This window comes from Microtus pennsylvanicus, chromosome 9 (assembly GCF_037038515.1).
Source record: "Microtus pennsylvanicus isolate mMicPen1 chromosome 9, mMicPen1.hap1, whole genome shotgun sequence".
NCBI classification, from domain to species: Eukaryota; Metazoa; Chordata; class Mammalia; order Rodentia; family Cricetidae; genus Microtus; species Microtus pennsylvanicus.
In genome coordinates, this window is record NC_134587.1 from 68,317,123 (window position 1) to 68,345,000 (window position 27,878).

Here is a 27,878-nt window from a genome sequence, read left to right on the forward strand (position 1 = left end):
CAAGCCATAATCTCAGGCAGAAGCCATTATCTCAGATACTCAAGAGGTTGAGGCAGGGGGATTGAGTAGTCATGGCCTGTTTGGAAACTTATTGGGACTCTGTATCAAAATAAAAAACTAACACTGGGCTGGAGATGTAGAGCTCAGAAGTAGAGTGTCCCAGTTCAGCCCCAGTACTGATAAACAAAACAAAAAATGGAAATGACATTTGCTGGATTTACATGCCTTCTTTGGGGACTAACACAGAATGAATGATTCATGAAACACACTGTGCAATTGTTCGAGCTGAACCTGTGTGAAATTGTCAGACTTTTAAATCGGCAGTTCCTTCTCTTGCACACAGTGGAAACGGACTGAGAGAAATGGATGGCTGTGTTCCGAAGGTGGCCATTGTACGAAATGTGACAGGGACAATGCCCAGTTGACCACTAACTAACTAACTTGCTGATCATGGGTGATTCTTTCATACCTCAATTTCTCTCCTGTAAAAATGAGAATAATCATAATAGGACTCGCCCTCCAGACACACTGTGAGAATCTGAGAGGTTAATAATATGCATAAAAACCCAGAATGGTTATTAGCACATAGTTTTCAAATTTTAAAGGGTCCTTACTGGGGGTTTACACAAAATACATATCTAAGGAACTCTTTACACCTGTAGATTACATACGAACTGTCTGCCTTGACTAGAATTTTCAGTAATATCCCTCACACTCCGCTGCTCTTCTAGTCAAGCCACAGGCACATGTTCTGCCATGAGCTCGATCCTCTTCCAGTTCATTCAGACTACAAGTCAACGCTGTACTTAACGCAAAATAAACACAACCAACCAATAAGCGTTTTCAGAAAGCTTACATAGCTCTTGGGTTCATGACGCAGATGGCTTCTGGGCAGGGGCATTTCGCTGGATCATCGTATGATATTCCCAGACTGAGACCCAGCATCTGGGTGACGACGACCGAAAAGGCCTCCAAAGTCATGTTCTTGGGGTACTAAAGCAACAAAGGGGTTCCAAAAGAGAGGACACTGTTGAATGGGGAAGGCTCTTTTCCAGGTGGGAACCCTTGGATTTTGTATCAAACGCTTCAGAGTAATGAACGTGATTCACGGATGGGTGAAACCCCCGAGTTCCTCTTAGGCAAGATACAAGCAGCCCGGCAGTATGGAGCTCTGTTCGTTTTCCAGTTTTCAACTCAATTCTCTTGCACTGTTTTGTCTATTTCTATATTTATCTCCGTCTTAACTACAAAGAGATTATAATTTTTATAATGCCTTCTTCTTTGAGTATGTCTCCCCAGTGATTCCCACCTCCCCCAATGCCCTCCCTCAGCTCTCCAGTCCTAGGTTCTCATTTAGGCCTCGCCTACAGGCTTTGCAACAATGGCTACTCCTCCATCACTTCAGAAACCACCCCTCACATCCTTCTCAAGGAACGAATAAGAACATACCATTGTGATTCCTGCAGAGTAGCGGGTCACACACATCTTCCCAGGATACGTCGCTCCCACGTAATTTGGGTACTCGTTGTAGCTAAATACATAAACACACATTTGTCATTAATTAATCCCAGGGAACAACCTAGCTGTGAGAATTTTAGGAAAATTTAAGGCCCTAGTTTAGGAAAATCCTACTCTGAAGCCAGTTGAGGCTCAATGGTTAAAAATGTCCTTATTGTTGGAAATTTGGAAGATTCTCAACTAAACTGGACTAAATGCTCTCGATCTCGGCTGGCCTTGCCACTCTCCTCCCCTTTGGTTTGAGGTGAGCCAAGCCTCTGCTCCGAGTTTTGCAACAAGCACTTTTTCTCCAGTGGCAACAACAAAACTTGTTGCATAGGGGAAAAAAAGTGCCACTTTTTCGTAGAGAATGTGACAGTGCCTTAGGAGAGCGACGTTCTATTTCTGAGCTCACCCTTCTCACCCAGCTTTGAGAAAGAAGGAGCGTGACATCAGTGAACCCACTCTCCTATCTCACCAAAGTTCATGGGCACAGTGACATCTGCAAGATGGCTGAGGTGAGGTGCTTAGAGCATCTGACGCCACAAAAAGAAAGGAAAAGAAAGGGGGCTGGGGAGAACCAGCAGCTATCCTGCTAACGTGCCTATGGCTAAGAATGCTGTGAAGACATAGCAGAGATTTTGTGGAACAGAGACACACAATGGCTTGATGAAAGCCTGTATCCTCACGCCTCTCCAATCGAGATCAGCTGTGAGCCACGAAGGGCTTTGTTCAACTGATCGAAGCAAGTGTCCCAGGACACACACACACACACACACACACACACACCAAAAAAAAAAACTTGCTTAAAACATAAAATTTGGGCAGGAAGATTAAGGCAGTGGATGAACATACATGAAAGTGTGTACACACAAGTAGGTGTCTGTGGAGGCCAGAGGTCAACAGTTAACCTTCAGGAGCTTTTTTTTTTTTATTTTGGAGTTGGGGGACAAAGCCCTGAGGCTGCCTGACTGATTAGGCTCAGCATGCTGACCAGAAAGCCCTTCAATACTGTCCCTGCCTTTCTGTCACTGAGGTTACAAGAGCCACCACGCTTGGCTTTTCACACGGGCTCAGACTCAGGTCCTCCAGCTAGTCTCTTCCCCTTGGGACTGCAGTCCTGCCCACTTCCCAGCCTCAACTACGCCAGAGTCTGGGAAAGAGTCTTCCTAGCTACAAGGGACTTTAGATGACAGTTAATAAACAATATATGGCTCCCACATGTGAACACTGTGATGGCCCTGAACAGAAGCTATGACTACAAAACTGACTGTCGAGATCATGGAAGTACAGAGACCAGAATGGCGCAAGTTCAGAGACATTTATGACCTAGCTCTGGGTGTAGCCTAATGTCTCTGTGACTGTTAAATGGCAAATACCATGAACTGTATAAACAGATCCCTGGCTTCCACCTACCAGAAAGAAGAATAAACTCAGTTAGTACTGAAGACCAATGAGGAAGATTTTCCCCTTGGCTGTAGTCTGCCCACTCAATATACCCACCCATCTCTTTGAAAGGGTCCTTGGCTCATGACTTTCTGCTGTAAAACTTCACGAAGTTGTTACTAGAACACGGGACTGAATCTTTGTTTCCAGGCCATGGCCACTCATCCTTGGCTCCAGAATAAACAATCTCTTGTTGCCTTTGAGGTTAAGAGTTCTGTACTCGCATTGATGATTCTTGTCCTATTTTCCCTAGACACATGACTCAGTTAGCTGTCCACCCTTCAGCCAAGTAGCACACATCTCAAGGGAAATGTGTTCATTTCAAGTAAAGGCCCACAGTCATTGTTTATACTCGCTCATTCCTGTTTCAAGATCTAAAGAGTTCCTCGTTTCTGTTATGAGTGAGTTACAGGTTCTCTTTCTTCATACTATATCTAGGTAAAGACCTGACAGTTTTATTTGTCACAAATAATCTGCTTTTATTTTATAAATTTTCTGTATTTTTCTTACCCCTTTTTTTGCTAACTTCTGCTTTTATCTTCATTGTTTATGCTTAACTTGCTGAGGTATCTTTTCATTTTTTTTAATGAAAAAGTCAATATGGGCATGTTTATTCTTTTCTTTATTTTCTTTCTGTTGTTTATTCTTCTCTCATACAATATTCCCTGACTGAACTCTTCCATCTCTTGTCTCCCCTAGATTTATCACCTTTGTTTCCCTTCATAAAAGAGCAGCCCCCACCCAGGAATATCAACCAAACCCCAGCATGCAAAAAGATGCAATGTTTCCTTCTTTCTAATATAGGAATTTATTACTATAAAATTTCCTGAAACCACTGTTTTATCTGCATCTCACATTTTTTACACTTTTTTTTTCCACTTTCAATTATGTTTCTTTATCTACATGTTGTGTCCAATGAGTTCAGGTATTGATGGAGACCAGAAGAGGGCATCAGATCCCAAGAAACTGGAGTCACAGGCAGTTGTGAGCCACCCAACAGAAAAGCAGAAAAACAAACTGAGATCTCTGCAAGAACAGTACGTGCTCCCAACCCTGAGTCCTCAGCAAGAACAGTACGTGCTCCCAACCGTGAGTCATCTAGTTAGGTCTACAGACTTTCATATATGTGTTTGATGTATTGTTTGTCTTGAAACACTTTCCAATATTTTATTATGTTCTTTGAGTCACGGGTCATATACAGTGTATGTTTTCATTTCAAAGAAGAAATTTTTTTAAAAAAATCACTGCTTTTAAACTAATTCTGTGGTTAGAGAATATACATCAATAACTCGAGTCCTTTTCAATCCACGGCCATTTGTTTTCTATCTAAAATGTTCACTCTGCACATGTACTTGGCCCAAGTAGGTGCAAAGGTCTATAAAGGTCGATGAGCTGAAGTCAATGGATAGCCATGTTCTAGTTTATATGCTAATTATGTCTATCCAAGGAAGACCTTAAAATATGCAGCAAACCACTAATCACTTTCTCTTTTTTTCTTGTTAGTTTTATCTCTGTGTGCTGTAAGGCTCTGTAATTGGTGTCGTAAAGACCTGTGCACACCTGCCCTCTTAAGGCATTCACCTTTCCTTACTATTTGGCATGGGCCTTAGTCAGATTCTTTCCCCTGGGGTCTTCACCTGGTGGCATAGCGGGCCCAGCATCTTATTATTAGTAAAGACTGTGATCTCTATCATTTTGCTTTCTTAAAAACCTGGTTTCATACACATGAGCTATAACGAGCTCTGACTTTTTCAACTTGATGCCACATGTGATGGCTTACATGAGATACTCCCCAAAATCTGGGCCCTCAAACACTGGGTCCTTAGTTGGTGGCCATTTGAGGAGGATTACAGTGAGAAGGTGTGTGACCTTGCTGGAGGAAGCATGTCACTGGGGGAAGTGTGCTGAGGTTTCAGGAGACTCCTGCGTTCCCCAGAGTGCCCTCTGCCTCCTGCTTGCAGTGTGAGATGTGTGCTGTTCCTCCCACCAGGCCTTCCCTTTCTCATCACCGACTCTGGCCCCCTAAAACTATAAACCCAAGTCAGTGCTTACAAGTTGCCTTGGCCATGGCACTTTATCACAGCGATAGAAAAGTAACTAATACACTGCAGTGTCTGTCTTCAGATTTCCTGTTTACACCAAATCTGTTGAGTCTGACTGCTGACAGTGGGGTTAAATCTGCCGTCTGGTTCTATTACTTCACACTTGGATCGAGTGTGTCTCTGCGGCTTTTCTTGGCTTAGCGCCTCCATCATCTCTCCACAGTGACCTTAAGTCTTGTGTTATTCATCTTTAATGTTACTTTAGCCACTGTCGTCTTCTTCTCAGGTGCATCACACAGAGGGAGCAGTCAGAGCGCCGCTGGGTAATCCATAGGTTCTTCCCTTATGTTAGCTGAGACATTTGATATTGGGACTTCCTGCTTTCCCAAGTGACATTTCATTGTCTGTTCACATCACCAGCAGGAAACCACAGTGCAGTGCCTTGACTCTCAATTCTGACCAATAGTAAGAAGCAGGAACACTTTTCATGGGGCAGCGCCTAGGGATCAACTACTAGCGACCTATCACTACTCCTCAGAAGGATGATATCCACGGAGTCCCAGTCAGAGCAAACTCCTGCTCCCTCCCTCCAAAGCAGTAATAAACAGTTTCAGTGAATACAAATAAGGAAGCAGCAACAATGCACCAATTGCAGACCAGAAAAACCCTGAATATAAAGCACCACCTAGTGAGGAGATGGCAGCTGTGGACATAGATTCAGCAAGAATAGCAGGCAACCTGCATATAACTGCTTGCTGGAAGGGCAGGCATCAATAACCCAGGTCAGAAAGATGGAAAGAAACAAGTGTTCAAAGTGTATCATCTGATATCAACAAGTATGGAGACCTTTCAAGGAGCCATAGTCTCACCTAAGGGACAGAAGAAGGTATCTAAAACAGACCATGATGACTAATTGGACAGACCCCAAATAATCTTAAATAGCTGTCTTAAGGAGATCCCATAAAATAATTTAAAAAAACAAGCCAGTATTCTCCCAGAGAATCTTAACAGAGACATTTCATTTTCTAAAATCAAATGGAAATCTTTGAAAGTATAAATGTTAATAAATCAAAGCACTAGGGGATATATTGATTGCAGAATAGATCAAAAAGAAGAAATAAACTCAAAGCCAAGATGCTTAAAACTACAGTGAGGAGAACAAACAAAAAGCAATGAAGGAAACTTATGGAAATTCTCTTTAAACAGAAGTGGTCTCAATGCTAAACTATTCTAAAATACGCTGACAAGAACAAAGAGAAGAGAAGGAAGAAAATTTTGGGAAATTTTGGACAGCATTGAAAGAATAAATATTATGATTAATTGGATGATGTAGGAGTGTCATATATCAATCTGTTGATTTCATTGGCTAAGTAATAAACAAACTGCTTGGGCTCATAGCTTAGATCATAGGTGGGTGGAGTAAACAGAACAGAACGCTGGGAGGAAGAGGAAGTGAGCTCAGACTCGACAGCTCTCCTCTCTGGAGCAGACGCCTCAGAGAGACGCCATGCCCCAGCTCCAACCCAGGATGGACTTAGGCTAGAATCTTCCCGGTAAGACCGGTGCTCAAAGATTATTAGAGATTGGTTGATCGGGATATCAGAATTAGCCAGCAAGGGCTAGAGCTAAAGGGCCAAGCAGTGCTTAAAAGAATACAGTGTCCATGTAATTATTTCGGGGCATAAGCTAGCCGAGCAGGCGGCTGGGGTGTTGGGGACGCAGCCCCGCCGCCCTTATTACTACAATTGGACTGAAAAAAACCTTGAGAATTCCAAGCTTATTCAAAAGAGGTAATGATGATATCTCATCAGTCAGATTCACACAAGGGTTCTCTCTTAAGATACAGATCAGTAGCTGTCAAAAGTTAAAAATTAAGATGATTCTTAAAGCAGCAGGATAAAATTAACAACAATTGAGGATGTCTCCTTCTTGCTCACAGGTAACTTCTAAGCCATGGTGCTGGAGGAAAAATTGTGAATCAAAAACACTATACCTAGCAAAGCTATGCTTTAGAGATAAGAAATAAAGGCATCCCCAGGTAAACAAAAACTGGGAGGGTTTACCAACAACAAACACACCCTTGCAAGAAATGCTTGAGGAAATTTTTCAAATTAAAATTAAGCAGATGCTAAGTGAATAAGAAGGAAACACCAACCTGTATAGGACTCACAGATAAAACAAAGTATCCAGTTCACACAAAGTTCTGCAATATATTGCAGACATGGGACAGAAACCTATCATATAGAACTTGAAGGCTAAAATAAAGCAAAAATAAAGAGTATTATAATAATAACATATCAAGAGCTAGCAGACAGAGTAAAGGGTGAGTTCAAAATTTAGAAATGAGGAGAATGGTAGAAGGGCCACGGAGTTTTCTCTCCTTTTATTTTATTTGTCTGTTCTTTTCTTTTGATACTAAACAGCTGCTATTTCAGAACTGCTTGCTATAATTAAAAAATGGATTTTAAAAGCTTTATGGTAACCACAAAACAACAAAAAATGTGTAATAGACATGATTAGAGGGAAAAAATGGCTTACCCACAAAGTTAGGCTTTAGTCCTTGAGAATTGCCTTAAATGTAAATGACTTAAATTCTCAAGCTTAAAAGATATGCAGCAATGGAATGAATTAAAATATAACACACAACTATATGGTACTCACAAGAAACTCATTTCACCTCTGGGAATACAGGGGCTGAGGCTAAAGGATTGCAATAAGATACTCTAAGTAAACAGATAAAAAGCAGGGACAGTCATATGTAAAATTTAGAAATCTCCAATCAACAACCTAACATTGTATTTCAATGAACTAGAAAAACAACAACAAGCAAAACCCAGACTTAGTAGAAGGAAGGAGATAATTAAAAACCAGCAGAACTAAAGGAAATAAAGAAGTCAGAACACGGCACAAATGGATGGAACCAAAAGGACTGGCATTGCAGCTGAGAAGAGCAGGAAAACACAAGACTACAGTACTGTAGAATTCAGAGGTCACCACACAGTACTAAACCTCAGAAGACACCTGAGCAGCGGCTGAGACGGACAAGGTTCCAGAAGAAGGGAAGGGGCAAAGGCTCTCAACCTACAGCACAGAATTGATCTGCAGACCTCATATAAATGCCAGAGGGCATGGCGGATGGCCTGTCTCTCTAGTTCCAGAAGACAGAATTCAAGGTAAAGTCGCTTTGGGAAAAGTTAGCATGTACCCGTGATTTTATAGTCCTACTTTAAAAGGTGAGACTGATTTCTAAATTTACTAAATGGCTTTTACACCAACTGCATTGGGAATATTATTCCTAAGAAAAATATGACATGAAAATATTATCATCACTCCTGCTCACGTGTAGCCTTAGGAACACAGCCAGACAGCCAAAGAAATAAAACTCGTGACTTTCAGATGACATGATTTTACACGTAAAATGAGAAAGCACTGGGGCTGGGAGATGGCTCAGTGGATAAAGGCACTGACCTCACAGCCTGACCACCTGAGATTTATCCTGGAATCCACATGAGAGAAGGAAAGAACTAACTTTAGTTATCCTCCGACCTCCTCATGCACCCTGTGACGTACATGTGCAAACATACAAATGCACACACACGCACACATGTATGCACATGCGTGAGCACACATGCACACAAAGCCAATATAAAGTGTGGAAAAATTATTAGAGCATCTTAACATCATTATAAATTTACTAAATATTAAAGAGTTCATACAACACAGAAAAGAAATTCTAATATAAGCCATGCACTTCAGTTAGTAGCAGTGTATCAATATTGCTTCATCAGTTGTAAAAGCACCCCTGATGCAAAACATTAACAATAATAATGGATCTGACAAGGTGTGATGAGGGAGTGCCTGGAGACCTCCCTTTGGGCCTGCATCTGTGAAAAGAAAACCTGTGAAACTGTCTGTACATGGGGAAAAAAATGATTTTAGGTAATGGCATTTATAATTTCAAAAAATTCTTCTAAAAAGTGGAAAAAATAATTGGTACTTGTGGTTTGAGTAAGAATGGCCTTCATAGACTCCTGTGTTTAAATGCTTAGTCAGCAGGGAGTCGAACCATTTGCAAAGATTATAAGGATTAGGAGGTGGGGCCTTGTTGGAGTTGATGTGGCCTTATTGGAGGAAGTGCGCCACTGGAGGAGGGTCTGGGTTTCAGAAGCCCATGGACAAGACTGTTAAACTGCTAGCTCCTTTCTTGTTCTCTCTTTCTCCCTCTCTCTCTCTCTCCCTGTTGCCTCCAGATCAGGATGTAACTCTCAGCTATTTCTCCAGCACCATGTCTGTCTTGCATGTTGCCATATTCCCCATGAATGATGATAATGGACTAACCCTCTGAAACTGTAAACCAGCCCCCAATTAAATGCTTTCTTTCATACAAGTTGCCTTGGCGGTATTGATTCTTCACAGAAAGTGACTGAGACAGTACTTACAGAAATTAGCTACATTTCTGTTTACTTATAAAATATAACAAAGCATTAAAAAACTAACATTGGCAAATAAATAAATAAAATAAATAAATAGTAAATAAATAAAAGACCTAGAAATAAGTACCAGTGTTATCTAGAAGAGTTCTAACAAAAACTGCAAAAGTTTTCCTGGAGAAATATTTCAAATATTTGAAGACTATTTGAAGAATAATTCAAAAACTGGGGCGATGGATTCATACACATTGACTGGAACGCTCCAAATAATAAAGATAAGCACAACACTAAAAACATTAGTCATTCCCTAATGGCTCAATCAGATTGCTCGAAGCCCTGTAAAAACTCTAAAAGGTGTTCACAGGGGAAATGTGTGACAGAGTGCTGGTCTACCCATGTGACAGAAAACCAAATGTTATCCCTCTTTATACTATACCAAGATGAATTGTGTTGCATATATTAAGAGATAAATACATACAAAGACACCTCTTGTATGTTGCAATTCTATTATGAACGCAACTACAAATGCAAAGCCGTGTCTTTAAATATTTTTAAATTTTAAAATAATGCAGACAGTCCATTCACGTAAGTACATATAAACAACTTCACACCCAGGCTTTGCCAGCTGTGTAATCAACATATGATCTTCACTAGATGAGTCGTGGATCTTTCTTAGGGTTTAAGGGCCAGCTCTGCTATGACCGCATGCAGGCTCTTATTCAACGACTGATTTTACATCATAAAATGGGTGAAGCTCTGTAAATTTCACTCTGATGTTTTAGAAACGATTAATAAGCTTAGAAACAAATGCTATTCATCTTTTTGCATTGCCTGGCAATCAAAAAGCATCAACCTTGAATGAAGTGTCTGGGTAATCAGAAATGAATTCAGCTATATGGCAAGCCTTTTGTTTTCTTTATAGAGGACCGAGCATGCTTACATGAATAAATACGCAACATCGTGAGGTCTTAGGGTAAGATAGGATTGCTTCCATTCTAAAAATTGACGCAGCAATTCATCTGCTTCACCAACGGTAGGAATCCTATTTTTATCTGACCATAACTCCAATGAGGACAACACAATAGTAACCTGGAGTTGGGAAAACACCTAAAAACAGAAAAAAACGAATTAACCTGTCTTATTTTATAAATGCCCTACCCTAGAAAATATTTTTAAAGGTTCGCAAATCCACATTCTTTTTATATGAATGACCTATTTATTCAGAAATGTCACATCAATGATAATTTCAAAAGTAAAAAATTTTAATATAAAAACATAAAAAGGAAAATACTTACTGAATTTATAAGACTGATAATTTCAATAATTTTGTTTGTTACAGTCATGCTGTCAGAGCCCAGGTAATCATACTAAAAGACAAAAATGATTTCATAGTTAAAATACTATTTTTGTACGATGTTTTGATATTTGCATCTACTATTAGAAGTTTGTGGCTGATAAAGAATTCACTGCTTCAAATAAGATACACAATCTCCAATGAGACAGAACACACATGTATACATCATACACATATACATACATACACAGTCAGTGCAAGCAGGTATATATGTAAATGTTGAAATATGGATTGACCCTCGATGACATTCGGTAGGCCTTCCCTAGAAGTGCAATCATCAAGCATTGGCCTATTCTTCCTCAGATATTACCTCTGACCTCAGCTCTGGATTCCTGGCAAGCTCTACAATGTTAAGAACAGAACTGCTAATGTGTATTTCTGTTCACTGTGATAGTTCACCAGCGTGATAATCAAATCTGGGTCATCACACTAAAACATGGGAAAGACCTAGATCTCTAACAACCATATGACTTCTTGTTGACAGGAGTCAAGGACCTAGAGACATTTTCCTGCCAGGAAACAATGACATGGGACAGGTGCAGCACCAAACACCTGTCTGTGTCTTACAGCATGTATGGGTACACTCGCCTCTGCTGCCAGCAAAACATTATAGGACTGGACTCTCTCTGGCTTCATCCTCTTGCCAGAACTGTCTCCTATTGGGTCATTGCAACTGCCTGGTTTTCAGTCAGCAAATTGTTACCCTGTGCTGTCTGCGATGGAAAGCGAGAAGACTGGGATATTCTAGTCGCCTCTAGCCCGGGGTGTCACACATTTACACAAATATTTAAGGATTGATGCCAAAGGAGTCAACAGTTTGCAACTCTTTTTTAAAAGTGCTTTTTAGGTTTGTGTATTTTATTATTTATGTGTATAAGTACACCGCATGCGTGCCTTGTACCCTTGGGTCAAAATAGGGCATTGGATCCACTGGGATTAAGAATTATAGATAGTTGTAAATCATCATGTGGGTGCTGGGATTCAAACCTGGGTCCTCTGGAAGAGGCACAGGTGCTCTTAACAGTTAAATCAACTCTCTAGTCCCACACCAAACACATAAAAGGAAAATCAAAGTACATACCAAGGCTTTGTCCACCACGATATTCATCTCGAGATAGAGAGGAGATGACTGTTTTACCGGTGCTTCTGCCTAGAAAGAAGCAAAAGCACACAAAAGTTTAAATTTTCACAATGTATTTACTTGGAGCTCCTTATTAAAGCTACTAGGGCAGAACTCACAGTCAGCACTAGGTAGGAGAGCTAACATGGAGTGCTTGGGGGTTATAGCATGGAACCCAGTGATTAGAACACTGGTTATGAAGTCAGCCAATGAATCCACAGCTTCCAACCCGTGGACTGCTCACATACTAAAACTGGAATGAAACGCCATGCATTTTTAACCACTGGTTTGACCTGAATGTCAGAAGTGGATTAAAATTTTGCTGGAGAGGTTGTACATATGTTGAAGGCTAAGCCAGGTGGTGGTGGCGCATGCCTTTAATCGCAGCACTCGGGAGGCAGAGACAGGCGGATCTCTGTGAGTTCGAGGCCAGCCTAGTCTACAGGAGCTAGTTCCAGGACAGGCTCCAAAGATACAGAAAAAGCCTGTCTCAAAAAAACAAAAACAAAAAACAAACAAACAAACAAAGATGTTGAAGGCTAAGAACTTATGACTGTGTCCCATTTCTTCCCGTAGCCACAGGCTTTGCAATGTGACTGCAATGTCTCTCAAGACCTGAATCTGCTTCCCCTGGCTCCTCGTCAAAGCTGCCCGTCAAGTACTGCAGGGCAAATGCTGCAGTGCCAGTTCAGCCTGGGTCTCCTCTGACTGCCATGTGTGCCCTTAGAGCACCAGCTTGTGCACATCCTGCCAGCCCCCATACAGCAAGAAACATGGGGAAATACTCCTAAGGAAGGGAGTAGGGCATTGCTTTAGTGGAAAAAAAAAGCAAAACAAACAAACAAAAGAACAAAAACAACTACTAACTTTCAGTGAAACCCCATCATGGAAACCCAGCTAGTTGGTATTCGTGAGACTGGTGGTCAGTGTTCTCTGTGTGTCTTAATGGTACCAGAGATGGCAAAGCCAAGTTGTTCTCAAAGAATTGTGGCTATGTGATATATGCTGTGAATACCATTGGTTAATAAAGAAACAGTCTTAGGCCTGTGCAGGGCAGAATATAGATAGGCAAGGAAAACTAAACTGAATGCTGGGAGAAAGAAGGCAGAGTCATGGAGAAGTTATGTAGCCCCAGCAGAGACAGATGCCAGAACTTTACCTGGTAAGCCATAGCCTTGTAGTGATACACAGATTAACAGAGCTGGATTAATTTAAGATATGAGTTAGCCAGAAATATGCTTAAGCTATTGGCCAAACAGTATTGCAAATTATATGGTTTCTGTGTGATTGCTTCAGGGCTGAGCAACCAGGAACAAACAAGCAACCCCCTACAACAACTATATGTTTCAGGTATCCATTGCCTTCCTAAAGAGTTTGCACACAGAGCTTTTTGATGCCTCCACCTTGGAACTTTCACAGAATTGGGTGGACTTGTGGGAAGTATTTGTATAGGAAAAAGTTCACAGTAAGTTAGCTGCTGTTTAGAACAACAGACAAAGGGAAGTCAATGGGACGACATAGTGGTAAAGACATTGCAAAGGAAGGCATAGGTTGAGTGAGGAAGGAAAGGCTTTGAAAAGTCTCAGGCATACACACTAAAAAATACAGAAGGTCACACCTGTGTCCAAGACTAGACACAAACTGCAAAAGACCTTGAAATGATAATAAGCTTTCTGTCCTGGCAAACCTGGAGCCACTATGCAAACAAGGGTGAGATCCAAGAAGCTAGTCACAAATAACTTGAATAACATTGCTGACACACCCAGTCCCGGCTCACAGAACCCCAAGAGCTCCTGGCCTCTTTTCCTTCCTTTTGGACTGCCCACATCTCAGCCTCTTTGTACCCAGGGACCCACTGGCTGTCCCACATGGGCCCTAGATTGATGTAGGCTTCTAGCATCCCTCGATTTGGGTCGCTCCAAAGCCCTGAGGCTGCTAGCCAGCCAGGGAGTATCTCATTCTTCCAGCCTCGTTCCTTCCCTTAGACATTCCCTAGTGCACTGTTAGTTGTCTGACTGGAATCTTCCAGTTACTTCATACAGCTTTGAGATCCAAACCTACCCACACTGCCAGGGAAACTTATCACACGCTCCTAAACCAGGTCACTGCAAGAACCAGGATGTAGCTGAATAAGTGGATACAACTTTATCCCTAAATTCCAGGCAAACAGGAAATGACCATCCCAAACCTGCATAAGTTAGCCTCCTCCTAAGCACTGAAAATGCCTTTACTAAAAGAATAAATGTGTGTTGAACAAAAATTAAATGTTTTAATATATATGCATGAAATGTGGAAGAGTTAGGACATTATGAAAACACTTAACCTTTGAACAACAACAGAAAAAAAACTGAACCAGCCAAACTAACTGCAGATGCCCAAATACCAATGCAGATGAAAACAATACAAAAATTAACATGTTTCTTCCAAAAAATATTAAATCCCATAGTAATGGCACCTAGTGGAAATGAGCTGGAAGGAATCTCAAAGAATTTAAAAGAACAAAATACCAGGAAGAGGGCAGATGTCACTGTCTTAGTATCTGACAAGAAAACAGACTTTAAACTGAAGAAGGACATTCATTCAGACTTAAATAGCAATTAAGCAAGAAGACAAGATAATCCTAAACTCATGTGTGTTCAACTCTAGTGCACACATTTCCTAAAAAGTGTAGTGCTGGATTTAAAGACATAAATTATCTTAAGCTATAAAGACATAAACTACCTTGAGCTAGTTAATAGTCGTGATTTTACTATGTATGCCAATCCTTCCGATATACAGATCTTCCAGGCAAAAACAGAGAAACATCAGAATTAACAAGATCTAGAGAATATTCCACCCAAACACAAAAGAATAGACATTCTGCATAGCAGAACATGGAAGCTTTTAGACCATATGCTGAGACACAAAACAAATCTGAAGGAATTTAGAGAAACTGAAATAATTCTGTGCACCTCTCGTGCTTGTATAGAAGGCACTGTTACAACTGGGCCACCTCCCTTGTTTTCTCTTGCTCAGATACCCATGGTGCACCATCTTATCCTTGTGAGCCATGGTCTATCAGGACGTCCACATGCCACATGGCAGGAAATGGAAACGATGAAATGTTAAGGGGTCCCTTCCTTTCCGCATCCAATCTAGGGGGACACGTTATGCCTGCTCATGTTAGGAGCCGTATTTTTCCCACTGGGATCCTATCCAGATACTGGGGAGGCTGATAAATACACTGCTGTTTCTTTTTAATAGCCAGCTAAATTCTGGGGCTTTGTTAAATGAGCACAGACAGAGAGGACACCCAGGAACACTGGCCAAACACAGTTATTTATGTCAGCGAGACCTGGGTGACAATTCTGCTCCTTTTTCAGAGCTACATGTATGAAGAACTGCCATGTCCTTGTCCAGGGTGTGCCCTGGACGATCTGGGTATGCCCAGCAGCTCTGTTAGGGCCATTTCAGTTGTATACATATTTAACTATGCTAATGTTGGTGCAAAACCACTCTCATCTCAAACGGAATAAGAGGTGGTTTATTATAGAATTATTTTGAGTGACTATGGCCCTGGGACACAGATTTAGGTGACCCCCCCCCCAAAAAAAAAAATCCCGTGTTCCAACGTGAAATCAGTTTCATGGAGTTTATAGTTTCGCAGAACAAAGAAAATCATAAACCAAGGCAACTTTGAAATGTATTAGTGGGTCCATAAGAAAGGTGGGTAGAGAAAGATGGGAGAAGCTTTCCCATAAGCCCAAGGTGCTATGGGATGACATTCTCAGCTTTTGCATTGACGGAAGCCAGAGGTCTGCTAACTTAATAGATTCTAAACGCTTTTTATCTACTAAGTCACAAGATGTTAATTCTGGCACAGGCAGGGGTGGACAAAGCCTAGGAAAAGGTAACTTTGGATCCACAACATCCCAATCTCTCCATGGTGTTGAAATTCTTCTAATCATCCAATCATTCTCTGCTGACATCGCTTCTTCTCAGGTGGTTTTGTTCACACCAATAAGAATCCAAAACAAAACAAAACAAAAAAAACATAAACAAAGCTAAAATTAAATGAGCAATGCAAAATAAACGACAGGATATGGCCAGAAAGAAAAGATCCTGCCTGGCTTCAGGGCCACAAGGAACGGCCTTACTGCAACCCTACAACAGTCTCACACACTTTTTTGTAATGAATTAGAACTAATAGGGGCTTTGAAAATGATTAAAGTAGACAGAACTCACCTTTTCATTGATAAAAATGCCGTAGTTCGCTGGCATCTCTATGTTTCTGCTGTTTTTGTTAAAAATTGTCAACTTATCTTCCTCATTCCCTAGTTTATAAATAATGTGCTGTAAAGCAACCGTAGATTCCAGGGGCTCGATTCCGTAAGACACGTTTTCAAACTGCAGGATTCCTCTGCAACAGTAGGGATGAAATTGTAAAGCGCTTTTAATAAAATATACATTGTGAAATTCCATTCGCATCCAACGAAACAATAAAAGACGTAGAATGTTTTCAGCCCTGCAGCATTTTGCTCCAAACACTGTCTCGCAGATGACTTTGAGGAGAAAAATATTTCTCTAGCTCAAAAATCCACATTTCTTTTCTTTTTTTCTTTCTTTTTTTTATTTAAATTTTTGTTAGTTACAAGACTAATAGAAATCAGCTTTAAAATTTCTAGGAGCACAGTCTGACAGTAATCTAATAACTTTCCTGTGCTTCCGGCGGTGGCTCCTGCGCAGCTTGGTCAATGGAAACATTAGTAAAAGTCTCTCTGGCCTGCAGGACTCTGAAAACCTGATAAACAAACTTTTTTAATGAGAATATACACCTGCAATTTTACTAATGACAATTAATCTAGCCGTGACTATAAAATGGTGCTAATTTTGGTTGAGTATATGGTTTGGATAAGAACTCAAAAGCCTGATTCTGAAGAGATCATCTGTTTACAGAACTTGGCTTCCCGGAAATGAGCTTATTCAGTGTGTCACTTCTGCGTGAGAAACTGGTTTCAGGTTTAAATTTCAGGGTTCCATACAGGAAGCTTAGAGTGCATTTGGGAAGACAAAGATGCTAACTAAAAGCAAAGGTGGAGAATTCTGACAAGAGGAAAACTTCTCCAAAGCAGGAAAGGAAAAACCAAATGATTTTTTTCAAGAGTTAGAGAAAGTACTGGTAATCGCTTTTTAAAAGGGGGAGTATTGAATTAATAATTACAAAGATATGACTTGCCTCCTTGCTGTAAAGATAATTTTCATGAGGAAAAGAAAAATTCACTTTTGTTCATTTATCTTACTTTTATCTCCAAACACTAAAATACATGGTAGGTATTATAAAATTCATAAACTGAAGTAAGCTGAAAAAAAATGAATAAACCATCCTAAACCTTGCTCTTCCAGCTTAGAACATTCATTTGCCATTTCTGTTGTCTAAGCCCTCCAGAAGTTAGAATAATCTCTGGTCTGCAAAGCAAGGGAGAAAGATCCCAGACCAGTGGGACCACATCTGGAGAAGGACACCGCCAACAAGCGCCCCCACTGGGCGCCCACAGAAACGGAATGCATTCCCGCAGCCAGATATCACAGCCAGAGTGGGGGAACGTTAATGACCTCAGTCCGGAGCACGTGCTGAGTGTGACAACAGAGTTCGGGTAGCCTTTGATGTAGCCTTGATAGTAGCATTGCATCTAGGGATGAGAAAAAGGACACGAGTTACCGGAGAACTGACAAACCTTTCAAATAATTTCCTGCTTTGAAAACAGACAGAAGCGTGTGGAGACTGTTCGTAAATACATGATTTACAATGGGTTGTATAAAATGATACTCAAAAGGTCTCCATAATTTTTTCCTAATGTACAGACTTTAAGACTTCAGTTAAAAGCCCTGAGAATCTGTAAAACTGTAATGTGTTGACTAAAGAAGGTCCTTGGAGCCTAAGAGTCTGGGAGCTCCAAGGGCCGGGTGTGCCAGCAGAGGAGGAGGACTCTGAAGCCGCGCTAACCAGAGCATGTCTGTCACCTGCAAGGACAGAGGCGGTGCCAGAGAAGGGGTGAGGTGAGGACAAAAAGATGCAGTGCTCCCTTCACACACATTCACCAGACAATGCGCTTCCAGAAGCAGAAAGCCCAAGTGAAGAGACATAAAAAAACAGAACACACACAAACGTATTAAAATAAAATTAGAGCATTGTTTTACTCGATCATAGATCAAATACGGCAAGCATTCAAACTCCTCAGGTCTGAACAAGGTTAGGGGAGGGACACTGTAGAACACAGTACATGTATGATGATGTGTGTATGATGATGTCTGTATGTATGCAGCGGGGACAATGGATACAAAAGGTCTTGGTCTGTGCTTCTGTGCTCTCCTGTTCTTAATCTGCTTATTTTTCTCTTAGTTTTATTCACTTTCTCAGGAAGTATAGGTAAAGCCATAGTCCATAGGCAGTGCCCATGCAAGGCAGGCAGGCCCTCAGTCAACTAATTTCACTCCGCCAAGACATCGGGGTCACTGAGTGACTAGGCGGTAAATACCTTACGTATGTCACCTACAGGTCCTCACAGTCTTTGCACTGGGAAAGCATTCACTCAATTATTTTCAAGTTTTCTGAAAATTCATAAAATAACTTAAGTCTTACCGGGATGTCTGTAAAGCGCGAACTCACAGATCCTTTTTTATATGAATAAACCATAAAACGATCTGCCAAAAAATAACTATGTACAGAAAAGAGAATTCCAGTTACTCTTTTAGAAACAACAGAGCAGGCATCAGTAAACTCTGCCCCACCCCATGTTGGTGCAAATAAAGCTTTATTGGAACACAGCCACGTCCATTAATCTGCGCATGCTCGGGGGACATCCCAGCTACAAAAGCAGAGGTAAGAAGTTTGGGCAGAAATGAGATGGCCTTAAAAACTAAAAGGCTTACTCTCGGGAGCTTCCAAGGAAAAGACACCTTTTGGTATGATAGTTGCATTTCCTTTGTCATACATTTCATGCAAAGTAATATACATTTACTCAAAATAAATTTCTTTTAGTTTTCAAAAAGATTTACTTTATGTAGATGTATGTGCCTGCATGGATTTATGCTTCACAGTATGTGTAGGTGCTTATAGAAGTCAGAGGGTATCCTGTCTCCTAGAGCTGGAGTTACAGGTGCTTATGAGCCATTGGAGTGCTGGGAACCAAACCCAGGTCCTTTACACGAGCAGTTAGCAGTCTTAACCACTGAACCATCTCTCCAGCTCACCAGGCTCCTTTCAATAAAGGGAAGAGCTGCAAGAGGGATAAAGCCATTTTTTTATTTACAGAGATATAAACTGGATGGAGGGTTGTGAGAATTTTCTGCTTCTTTATTCTAATATGTATAGTATGACATATTCTAGATTAATATTGCATGTCAATTATATATAATATAGTAATATTACAGGTTTATATATGCAATATTAATGATACATAATATGGTGGCTATGTATTAATATAATTATATCTTATATTTTATTTATTATATGTTATATTGCATTTTTGATTTTATGTAGTTATAAGTCATATAATTACATAAGTTATATAATTATATATTTTAATAATATATTAATGATTTATTATATAACAGATCATATTATATATAACACATAACAAAATATAACACATAGTACATATTATATGATAGGTACTATTATTATATATATCTTTGTGTGTATATATATATATATATTTGTGTATGTATGTCTTTGATAATGTGGTTGAAGAAAATGAAGTCCTATTATCCTTAGCATGTGCGTTGAACCTCAGGTCTAAGCCCATTCTTCTTCTGGTACCATGCTCTGTACATACTGCATCATTTCGGTTTCCCTCCTTCCCCTCAGCCTCCCTCTGACTTCAGTAAGCACCCAGTCTGCTGCTTCCAGTTCTCCACTGGACCTGGAGGCTACCAATGGCTGCCCTGGCTGCCAGTTCTGAGTGGTGCCCTCCCACACACCCTGGCTGCCAGTTCTGAGTGGTGCCCTCCCACACACCTCTGAGTGGCAGGGGGAGGCTTGAAAACCACTCTGCCATGCTCCAACCACTTCACCCTTGATACTTGCTGGACACCATCTCTCCGTTGGTGTCCCTGCTCTCTTCCTGTCTCTGTGTCTGTTCGCACTCTCAATATTGCCCATCTTCCTTACGTCCTTACTATTACGATGGATCGGAGGTTAAGAACACTTCCAGAGCCCCCAGGTTCAGTTCCCAGACCCCACATGGCAGCTCACAACCATCTGTAACTCCAGTTTCAAGGGACCAGACATCCTTTTCTGGCCTCCACCATAACCAGGTACATACGTGGTATATATACATACATACAGGCAAAATATTCATATACATAGAATAAAAAATAAATCTTTAAAAATAACTAAATTTTGAGTACTACAGTTTCAGTATATGATGTCTAGTAGAATGGTTCCTTTAGCTTTGTTCTTTTTATTCCAAATTGCCCTGGTTATTTTAGAGTTGCATATATCCTAGAAAAAAAATTCTTACAGAAAATACAACTTGTAATTTATGTTGTTTTGACTTTGTTGTTGTCATTTTGGGGGTTTGTTTTTATTTTGTTTTGTCTGTCATTATTTTGGTTTAGTGGTGCAGTTTGCTTTGATCTGTGAGTTTGTTATTGTTGTTTTAGCTATGAACTCACTGAGTAGCTGATGGCGACTTTGAATTCCTCCTTTGCCTTCTCATCTACCTGGTGACCCTGAACCTGCCTCTGTCCCCCAAGCAGGATGACAGGTGTACATGGCCACAGCTGGTCAGAGTTCTGATCTCATAAATAGGACCTTCTTATTTCTTTTCAGATAGCCCATTATTGGCGTGTAGATAATTATTATTGTATCCTGCCACTTGGTGAATTTATTTATTGGTAATGACAGGGGGTGTTTTTGTTGTTGTTTTATGGATCCTTTATGGATAGATATAGAGATAGAGAGGGAGGGGAATGGGGAAGGGAAGAGATCCTAGAGAGGGGGATAGAGAGAGAGAAGATAGAGAGAGATAAAGGAGATAGAGATAAAAATGATACAGAGAGAGGAAGAGATAAAGAGAGAGGGGGGGAGAGACAGAGAGAGAGAGAGAGAGAGAGAGAGAGAGAGAGAGAGAGAGAGAGAGGGAGGGAGGGAGGGAGGGAGGGAGGGAGGGAGGGAGGGAGAGAGAGAGAGAGAGAGAGAGAGAGAGAGAGAGAGAGAGAGAGAAAGGATAATGTCCTTTACCTACAGGAATAATGTGATATCATCTTCCCAGTTCAAGTGTTCTTCTTTCTTTTGCTAGACTCTTCTGGCTGACCCTTTCAGCGCGATGCTGAACAGAGGTGGTATGGTGGCCATATTCTTGATCTTAGGCGAAACCCTTTTAACTTTCACCATCAAGTATGCTGTTGGCCTTGGGTTTGTTATCTATAGACTTTATTGTGTTGAGGTACATCCCTTCTATACTTAATTTGTTGAAAGTATTTTAAAACAAATGATATCAAAATTCAATTGCTTTCTCCCATATTCTACTGTTGAATTAGCTGCCAACGGAGCATTTCCCCTGGGCTGTTCCATAAGCAGTTCGCAGCCAGCCTCACTGCTGGAACCCGTGCTTCTGGCCAAGGTCAGCCTGCCCCTGCCCTCTGCTCTGATTGGTCCTTCTAGTTCTACCAATCTAAATCTGGTAGACTGGTCTTCCATAGGCAAAGTCTCTATTGTTCTTGGCTCCTACGCCTCATTCACCAAGATAACTTGGGTGATTGGGGACAACAATTTAATGACTACAAAGCACATTAGAGACAAGTGACAATTCCAACGAGAGCTCTCTCACTGCTCTTATACGCCACTGCTGTGACAAGGAAACCATTTCAATGACGTAAAATGAAATGCCAAGCTAAAGAATAAAAGAAAAGTCACCTTTTCTGGAGGTGCACAGTGTACGGCTTCTGGTTTATTGGAATAACGTAGGATATCTTTTCCTAGAGAGACCAGAAGAACAGGGTGAGGACAAATTTCAATGAGAAGCAAACAGCAACTCGGAATCAACCAACCCTTCCCCAAGAATGTTTCGAACAATTCGTAAAATCATCACACACTGCCTGTGTTAAAAATTGGCAATGAGATATTGTAAGTATTTACCTTTTCATGTAACCCATTCACTGACACACAAACAAGTCGCTCTGGACTTATGCGGGATTAGAGTGTCACATCGCTAAATCCTAAACACCTATGAAAGAAGAGCCCACACGGTCCACAGTCTCTTCCTTGCACCATGAAGACGGAAGCGCCCCATCTGTTCCCTCCATAGTTGTGGGATAAATTATTTCACACACAGAAGCAGAATAATGTGGGGATTCTGGTTGCCAGCAGCAGCTCTCTTCACCTGCAGTCTCAGGGCACGCCTGAGCACACACTCCTGTCACTGGCAGAATAAATGGGGAGATGGAGTCATGCCCCAGAGCAAGCATCAGGGTTCATCTACGGGAGCCACAGGCCATCTGCTGAACACTATGTTAAATTTATGTTTAAGTTTCTAGCAGCAGACAAATGCCTACTTTTGATGACTAAGAAACTCCTCTCCTGGGAAGAGAGCAAAGTAGCTGAATAAGGAACTTCAGAGTTCAGTTCCAACCACCCACACTGGGTGGCCCTTGACTCCAGCTCCAGGAGACCTGACACCCTCTTCTGACCTCCGTGAACACGTGCACACACATGAGAGAGACAGAGAGAGAGAGACAGAGAGAGAGAGACAGAGAGAGAGAGAGAGAGAGAGAGAGAGAGAGAGAGAAATATAAAAAAGCTTCTTTGAGAAATATCTGTTGATTTAAAGAAAAAATCAGAAAGATCTTGTTATTTAACCTAATAATTTATGTGAATATTTTGTTAAAACACTATGAGCCAGGGCACAGCAAAAGACAGCCAGGCACCGGTACAATGAACAAATATGAGCTGAAGAGGCGGGAAAGAGAAAAACGGAGTAGCCCATGTGCTGTGAAGAGAGGTGGGACTGGAGACATGACAGTGGAAGCAGGTATAAGAGAGGGCAGGCATCAACAGTGGAATATAGTGTCATCCAGTAGGGTCAGCAGGGTGGCGTGTGGCAGCTTGGAACTTAAGTAGACACAGACACAGCCTCCTTAGTAGTAGACACTGCCACGGGATCGCCCTAGATCTGGGCAACAGTGGAGGCTTGAGTGGAGGAGTCAAGAAACAGTTCGCTTTCTGAATTGAACCTCCTCGAAGGACCACCATGGTCTGTGATGCTGCTGGAGGCCATGCTGGTGTATGAACAATAAAACCAAAACTAGACGCAGGCACTGCTGAACTCCACCAGACACTCCAAAAGGAGCAACCATCCTCCTCAAACTAGTCAATACAACAGAGAAGGGAGGAATGCTTTGAGCCTCATTCAAGAAGCCAACATCACCCTGACGCCAAAACCAGATAAGAATATGCTAGAAAAGAAAACCATGTACCGATCTGGTTGATGACTATAAATGCAAAGATCCTCAATAAAATACTTGGAAATAGAATCCAGCATCACATTTTAAAAGATCATATATCGTGAGCAGGTTAGTCTCAGTCTAGGAATATAAAGGTGGTTCGACAGACATTAGTCAATAAATATAGTATACACTTAGGCAGATTCACAGGCCAAAAAAAAAATGACCAGGGCTGAAGAGATGGCTCAAGAGTTCAAAGCATGTACTGCTCTTGCAGAGGACTTGAGTTCTGCTCCCAGCACTCATGTCAAGAGACTCACAGTTCCCTGTAATATCAGCTCCATAGAAATCCAACATCTCTGGCTTCCACAAGCCCCCCGTACATATGTGCATACACCCACAAACACAATTGGTTTTAGTTAGGGTAACTATTGCTGTGATGAAACACCATGACCAGAAGCAAGTTGCGGGAGGAAAGGCTTCCCTCTCCACATTGTAGTTCTTCACTGCAGAAAGCCAGGACAGGAACCCAAGCAGGGCTGGAACCTGGAGGCAGAAGCTGATGCAGACGCCATGAAGGGGTGCTGCTTATTGGCTTGCTCCCCCTGGCTTGCTCAGCCCATTTTCTTATAGAACCCAGGACCACCTGCCCAGGGACCACCGCAATGATCTGTATCCTCCTAGCCCATCAGTAATTAATCCATCATTAATTAAGAAAATGCTCTACAGGCTTGCCAACAGCTTGATCTAATGGAAGCCTTTTCAGTTGGGGTTCTCTCCCCTCAGGAGACTCTAGATTGTGTCACATGAACATAAAGGAACCTGCACAGTTGACCCCTTCTCACCTTGACACACAGAACATTTTCAGGCACAACCTTTCCTTTGTTGTTGTGTTGTTTTGGTTCACCCCCAAGAGCTCAGATTAACAAGCATCACAAATACAGGGCACAATGCGAACTTTAAAGTTCAGCAGTCCTTAACTCAAACACTTTCAATGTTCTGTCTCTGTAAAACTCCAAAGTCTCTTCAAATCCAAAACCTCTTTTAAAAATTCAAAGTTTCTCAATTATGGGCTCCCAAAAAAAACCCAAAATTATGTTAAATACTTTTCTACCTCAAGAAGGAAGAGCCAGGGCACATTCACAACCTGAACAAAGTAAAACCACACTCCAAAGTGTAAATAACCCAGTGTCCAATGTCCAGGATTAACTCACAATCTTCTGGGCTCCTGCAAGGGGCTTGGGTCATTCCTCTGGCCCGACCCTCCGCAGCACACACACTCTGTCTTCTAGCTCTGGCTGGCTCCACTCCACCACTGCTGCTGTTCTGGGTGGTCATCCCATGAGACTGGCATCCCCAAAACCGCTGGGGTCCCTTACTGAGACTAGGCTGCACTTCCACCAATAGCCTCTCCCGGACTCTCTTCAGCAACTCCGTCCCTGGCACCCAGTGCCACGCCTGAGCTGATCTCCAGGACCCCACTTCATGCCTTCAAAACCAGTACCACCTGGGAGACTCTTAGACCACCAAGTTCTGCTGCCGGGAGGAGCTGCAGCCTTGCTGCTTCTGGAGCACACTTCTGTGTGCTGACTCTCACAACACCTAGCCTTAACAATGCTGGTCTCTTCTGGATTGCCACTAATTTCTCAGCTCCAGCTGAGCAGCATTGAGGGTCCTAGCAAAGCAAGGGTTTTACTTTACTAGTTCTGGTCTCTTGCTGAACACAGCTACTTCTTCAGCCCCAACTAACGAGAACCAGAGATTCTTAACTCCCTGATAATGTCTTTTAGGGACTCTCAAACTTCCTTCTGGAACTTCACAAACCAGCCTCCATCACCTGCTGTTCTCTCAACACTATCTTCCAAGCTCCCACAGAACAGGTCACCAAGGTTTGAATGTTCAATGACTTTTCTAGCCCAAAGTTCCAAAATCCTTCCCCAATCCTCCCCAAAATACAGTCAAGTCTGGCCCAGCAATAACCCCATGATACTGGTACCAATTTTTGTATTAATCAGAGTCACTATTGCTGTGATGAAACACCATGACCAAAAGCAACTTGGGGAGGAAGGGTTTATTTGGTTTATACCTTCACACCATAGTCCATCACTGAAGGGAGCCAGGAACCTGGAGGCAGGAGCTGGTGCAGAGGCCATGGAGGGATGCTGCTTACTGGCTTGCTCCCATGGCTTTCTCTGCCTAGTTTCTTATAGAACCAGAACTACCAGCCCAGGGATGACCCCACCCACCTTGGACTATGTCCTCTACCAACAATCACTAAGAAGATGCTCTATGGACTGGCCTACATACAGTCTGGTCTTATGGGGGCCTTTTCTCAATTGGGGTTCCCTCCTCTCAGCTGACTTTATCCTGTGTCAAGTTGATATTAGTCAGCATGCATACATATATATATATATATATATATATATGTATATATATTTTAAAAAAAGATAAATCTTGAAAAGCAAATCATGCGATTATTTCAATACATGCAGAAAAGTCCTTGACAGAACTCAACATCACTGCACAACAAAATCCCTAAGGAAACTAGGAATAGGAAGTTCATATTGCAACGTAATGAGCACTGTACACAACAAAGCAACAGCCAGCGTTATACTGATTGAGGGGGGGAAAAACCAAGAGTTTCCTCTACAAACAGGATACAAAATGGATAGGTCCTGTCCATTCTCTCCTTTCTTACTCAATATTGTACTTAAAATCTTATGCAGAACAATAAGAGAAAAGGAAAAAAAGTTTATAAACAAAAGAAGAAGTTAATTATCCCCATGTGTAGATGGCATGATCCTTCACTGAAAGGACCCCAAAGACTCCACAAGAAGTACCCCAGTCTGATGAACAGTTACAGCAGAGCCATAAGGTGGCATTTGTTTAACTCTGTGAAGCTGTGCTACTTTGCCTGTCTAAAACACCTGATTGGTTTAATAAAGGGCTGAACTGCCAATAGTTAGGCAGGAGAGGGATAGGCGGGGCTGCCATGCAAAGAGAATTGACAGCACTCCAGAGAGAGGAGTTAGGAGTGAGAAAAGGAGAGGGGGATGCCAGGGGCCAGCCACCCCGTCACACAGCCAGCCATGGAGTAAAAAGGGAAGAAAGACATACAGATTTTAAAAAGGTAAAAAGCCCAGATGCAAAATGTAGAAAAAGAGAAATGGGCTAATTTAAGTTAGAAAAGCTGGCTAGAAACAAGCTAAGCTAATAAGTTTCTGTGTATTTATTTGGGGACTGAGTGTAAAAAAGTACCAAAGAGTTTAAAAAAAATTCAAATGGTGCAATCATTGAGAACAAAACCACTAATGCAATTTCACTCACAAAATTCCAAAAGCATCATTAAATAAATTAAGGGAGGATGTGAGAGAACTTATTAATGAGTTTCCAAACATTGAAGGAAAAAAATGAAGACAGCAGAAGGAAAAAAGACACACTCCCCACCCTACCCACCATGTTTCTGACCTGGCAGAATTAGTACTGTTAAACTGGCCATATTGCTGAAAATGTTCTACAGTTAATATAAACCCCACTAAACCTCCAGAGACATGCTTCACGAAATAGAAGAGCAAACTCCAAGTGTCCTGTGTTGCCATAGTGATAAGGCACAAACACAAACACATCAACCAGTGGGACAGTGCAGAGTGCACAGAAGTAAACCCATAATTCTACGGCATCTGATTCTCAACACTGGTGGCCTTGGAAAGACATGCATTGGGGGGAAAAGCAGCATCTGTGTCCATCCACATGTAGAAGAGAAACTGTCTCAGTCTTTTCAAAATTCTCCCAAAATGCACCAAAGAGCTTCAGGTAAGACTTGAAACTTAAAACTGGTGTGGGAAAAACACTTCAAGATAAAGGCATTAGCAAGGATTCCTGAGTGAGACCTCAGCAGCTCAGGAAATAATAGCAAGGATTGACGAGTGGCATTAAGTGCAATATAAGGACTTGTGTACAGAAGGTAAAGAGACTGCAGATTGAAGAGTCCCTCTCACCCCAGGCAGAACGACAGTCACCAAAAACGCGCACAGTAAATGCTGGTGAGAATGTGGGAAAGGAGCCAGCCCCTGTACGCTGTGAATTTGATGGAAATTGGCACAGCGCATCCACTAAGGAAACTGGTAGGAATGCTCCTCAGAAGATAAACTACCAAATGGTCCAGCCAGCTATAATGCTAAGTCAGCAGTCACACATTTATCAAAGTGCTAGCAGTAACAACACCGGAGTGTCGGCCGAGTGCCCTTCGGTGGAGGAGTGGGCTGAGAAAGTGTGCTACACACAGCAGAGTATTGCTCAGCCATCGAGAAGAATGGAATTATATTTTTCTAGGAAAATGGATGAAGGAAGTCCATTGTGTTGGGTTGAATGAGCTGGAAGCAGAAAGACAAGAAGCCCGTGTTTCTTTCGCACACAGAACCTAGATGGCAGAAAGGCAAAGTAAAAGCGGAACTACTGGGGTTAGGAAGGGCGAGAGATCAGTGGGCTGAGCACGAGGGCACGACCTTAGTGCTACCAGCGTGAAAATGCCACAAGTGCGCGCCTTTAATCCCAGCACTCGGGAG

At 41.7% G+C, this 27,878-nt stretch overlaps 1 protein-coding gene across 1 annotated transcript in view; it reads right to left on the bottom strand.

Moving 5' to 3' along the window:
• LOC142857023 (disintegrin and metalloproteinase domain-containing protein 32-like) overlaps positions 1-27,878 on the bottom strand; it is a 68,574-nt gene that overhangs the window by 32,176 nt on the left and 8,520 nt on the right. The window contains exons 3-11 of the mRNA XM_075984641.1: positions 21,788-21,849; positions 18,509-18,584; positions 17,482-17,558; positions 16,114-16,288; positions 11,851-11,919; positions 10,711-10,782; positions 10,356-10,522; positions 1,450-1,531; positions 857-993 (exon numbers count right to left, since the gene is read on the bottom strand). Coding sequence (XP_075840756.1) covers positions 857-993; positions 1,450-1,531; positions 10,356-10,522; positions 10,711-10,782; positions 11,851-11,919; positions 16,114-16,288; positions 17,482-17,558; positions 18,509-18,584; positions 21,788-21,849 — 917 coding nt within the window. The remainder of the gene's footprint in view (positions 1-856; positions 994-1,449; positions 1,532-10,355; positions 10,523-10,710; positions 10,783-11,850; positions 11,920-16,113; positions 16,289-17,481; positions 17,559-18,508; positions 18,585-21,787; positions 21,850-27,878) is intronic.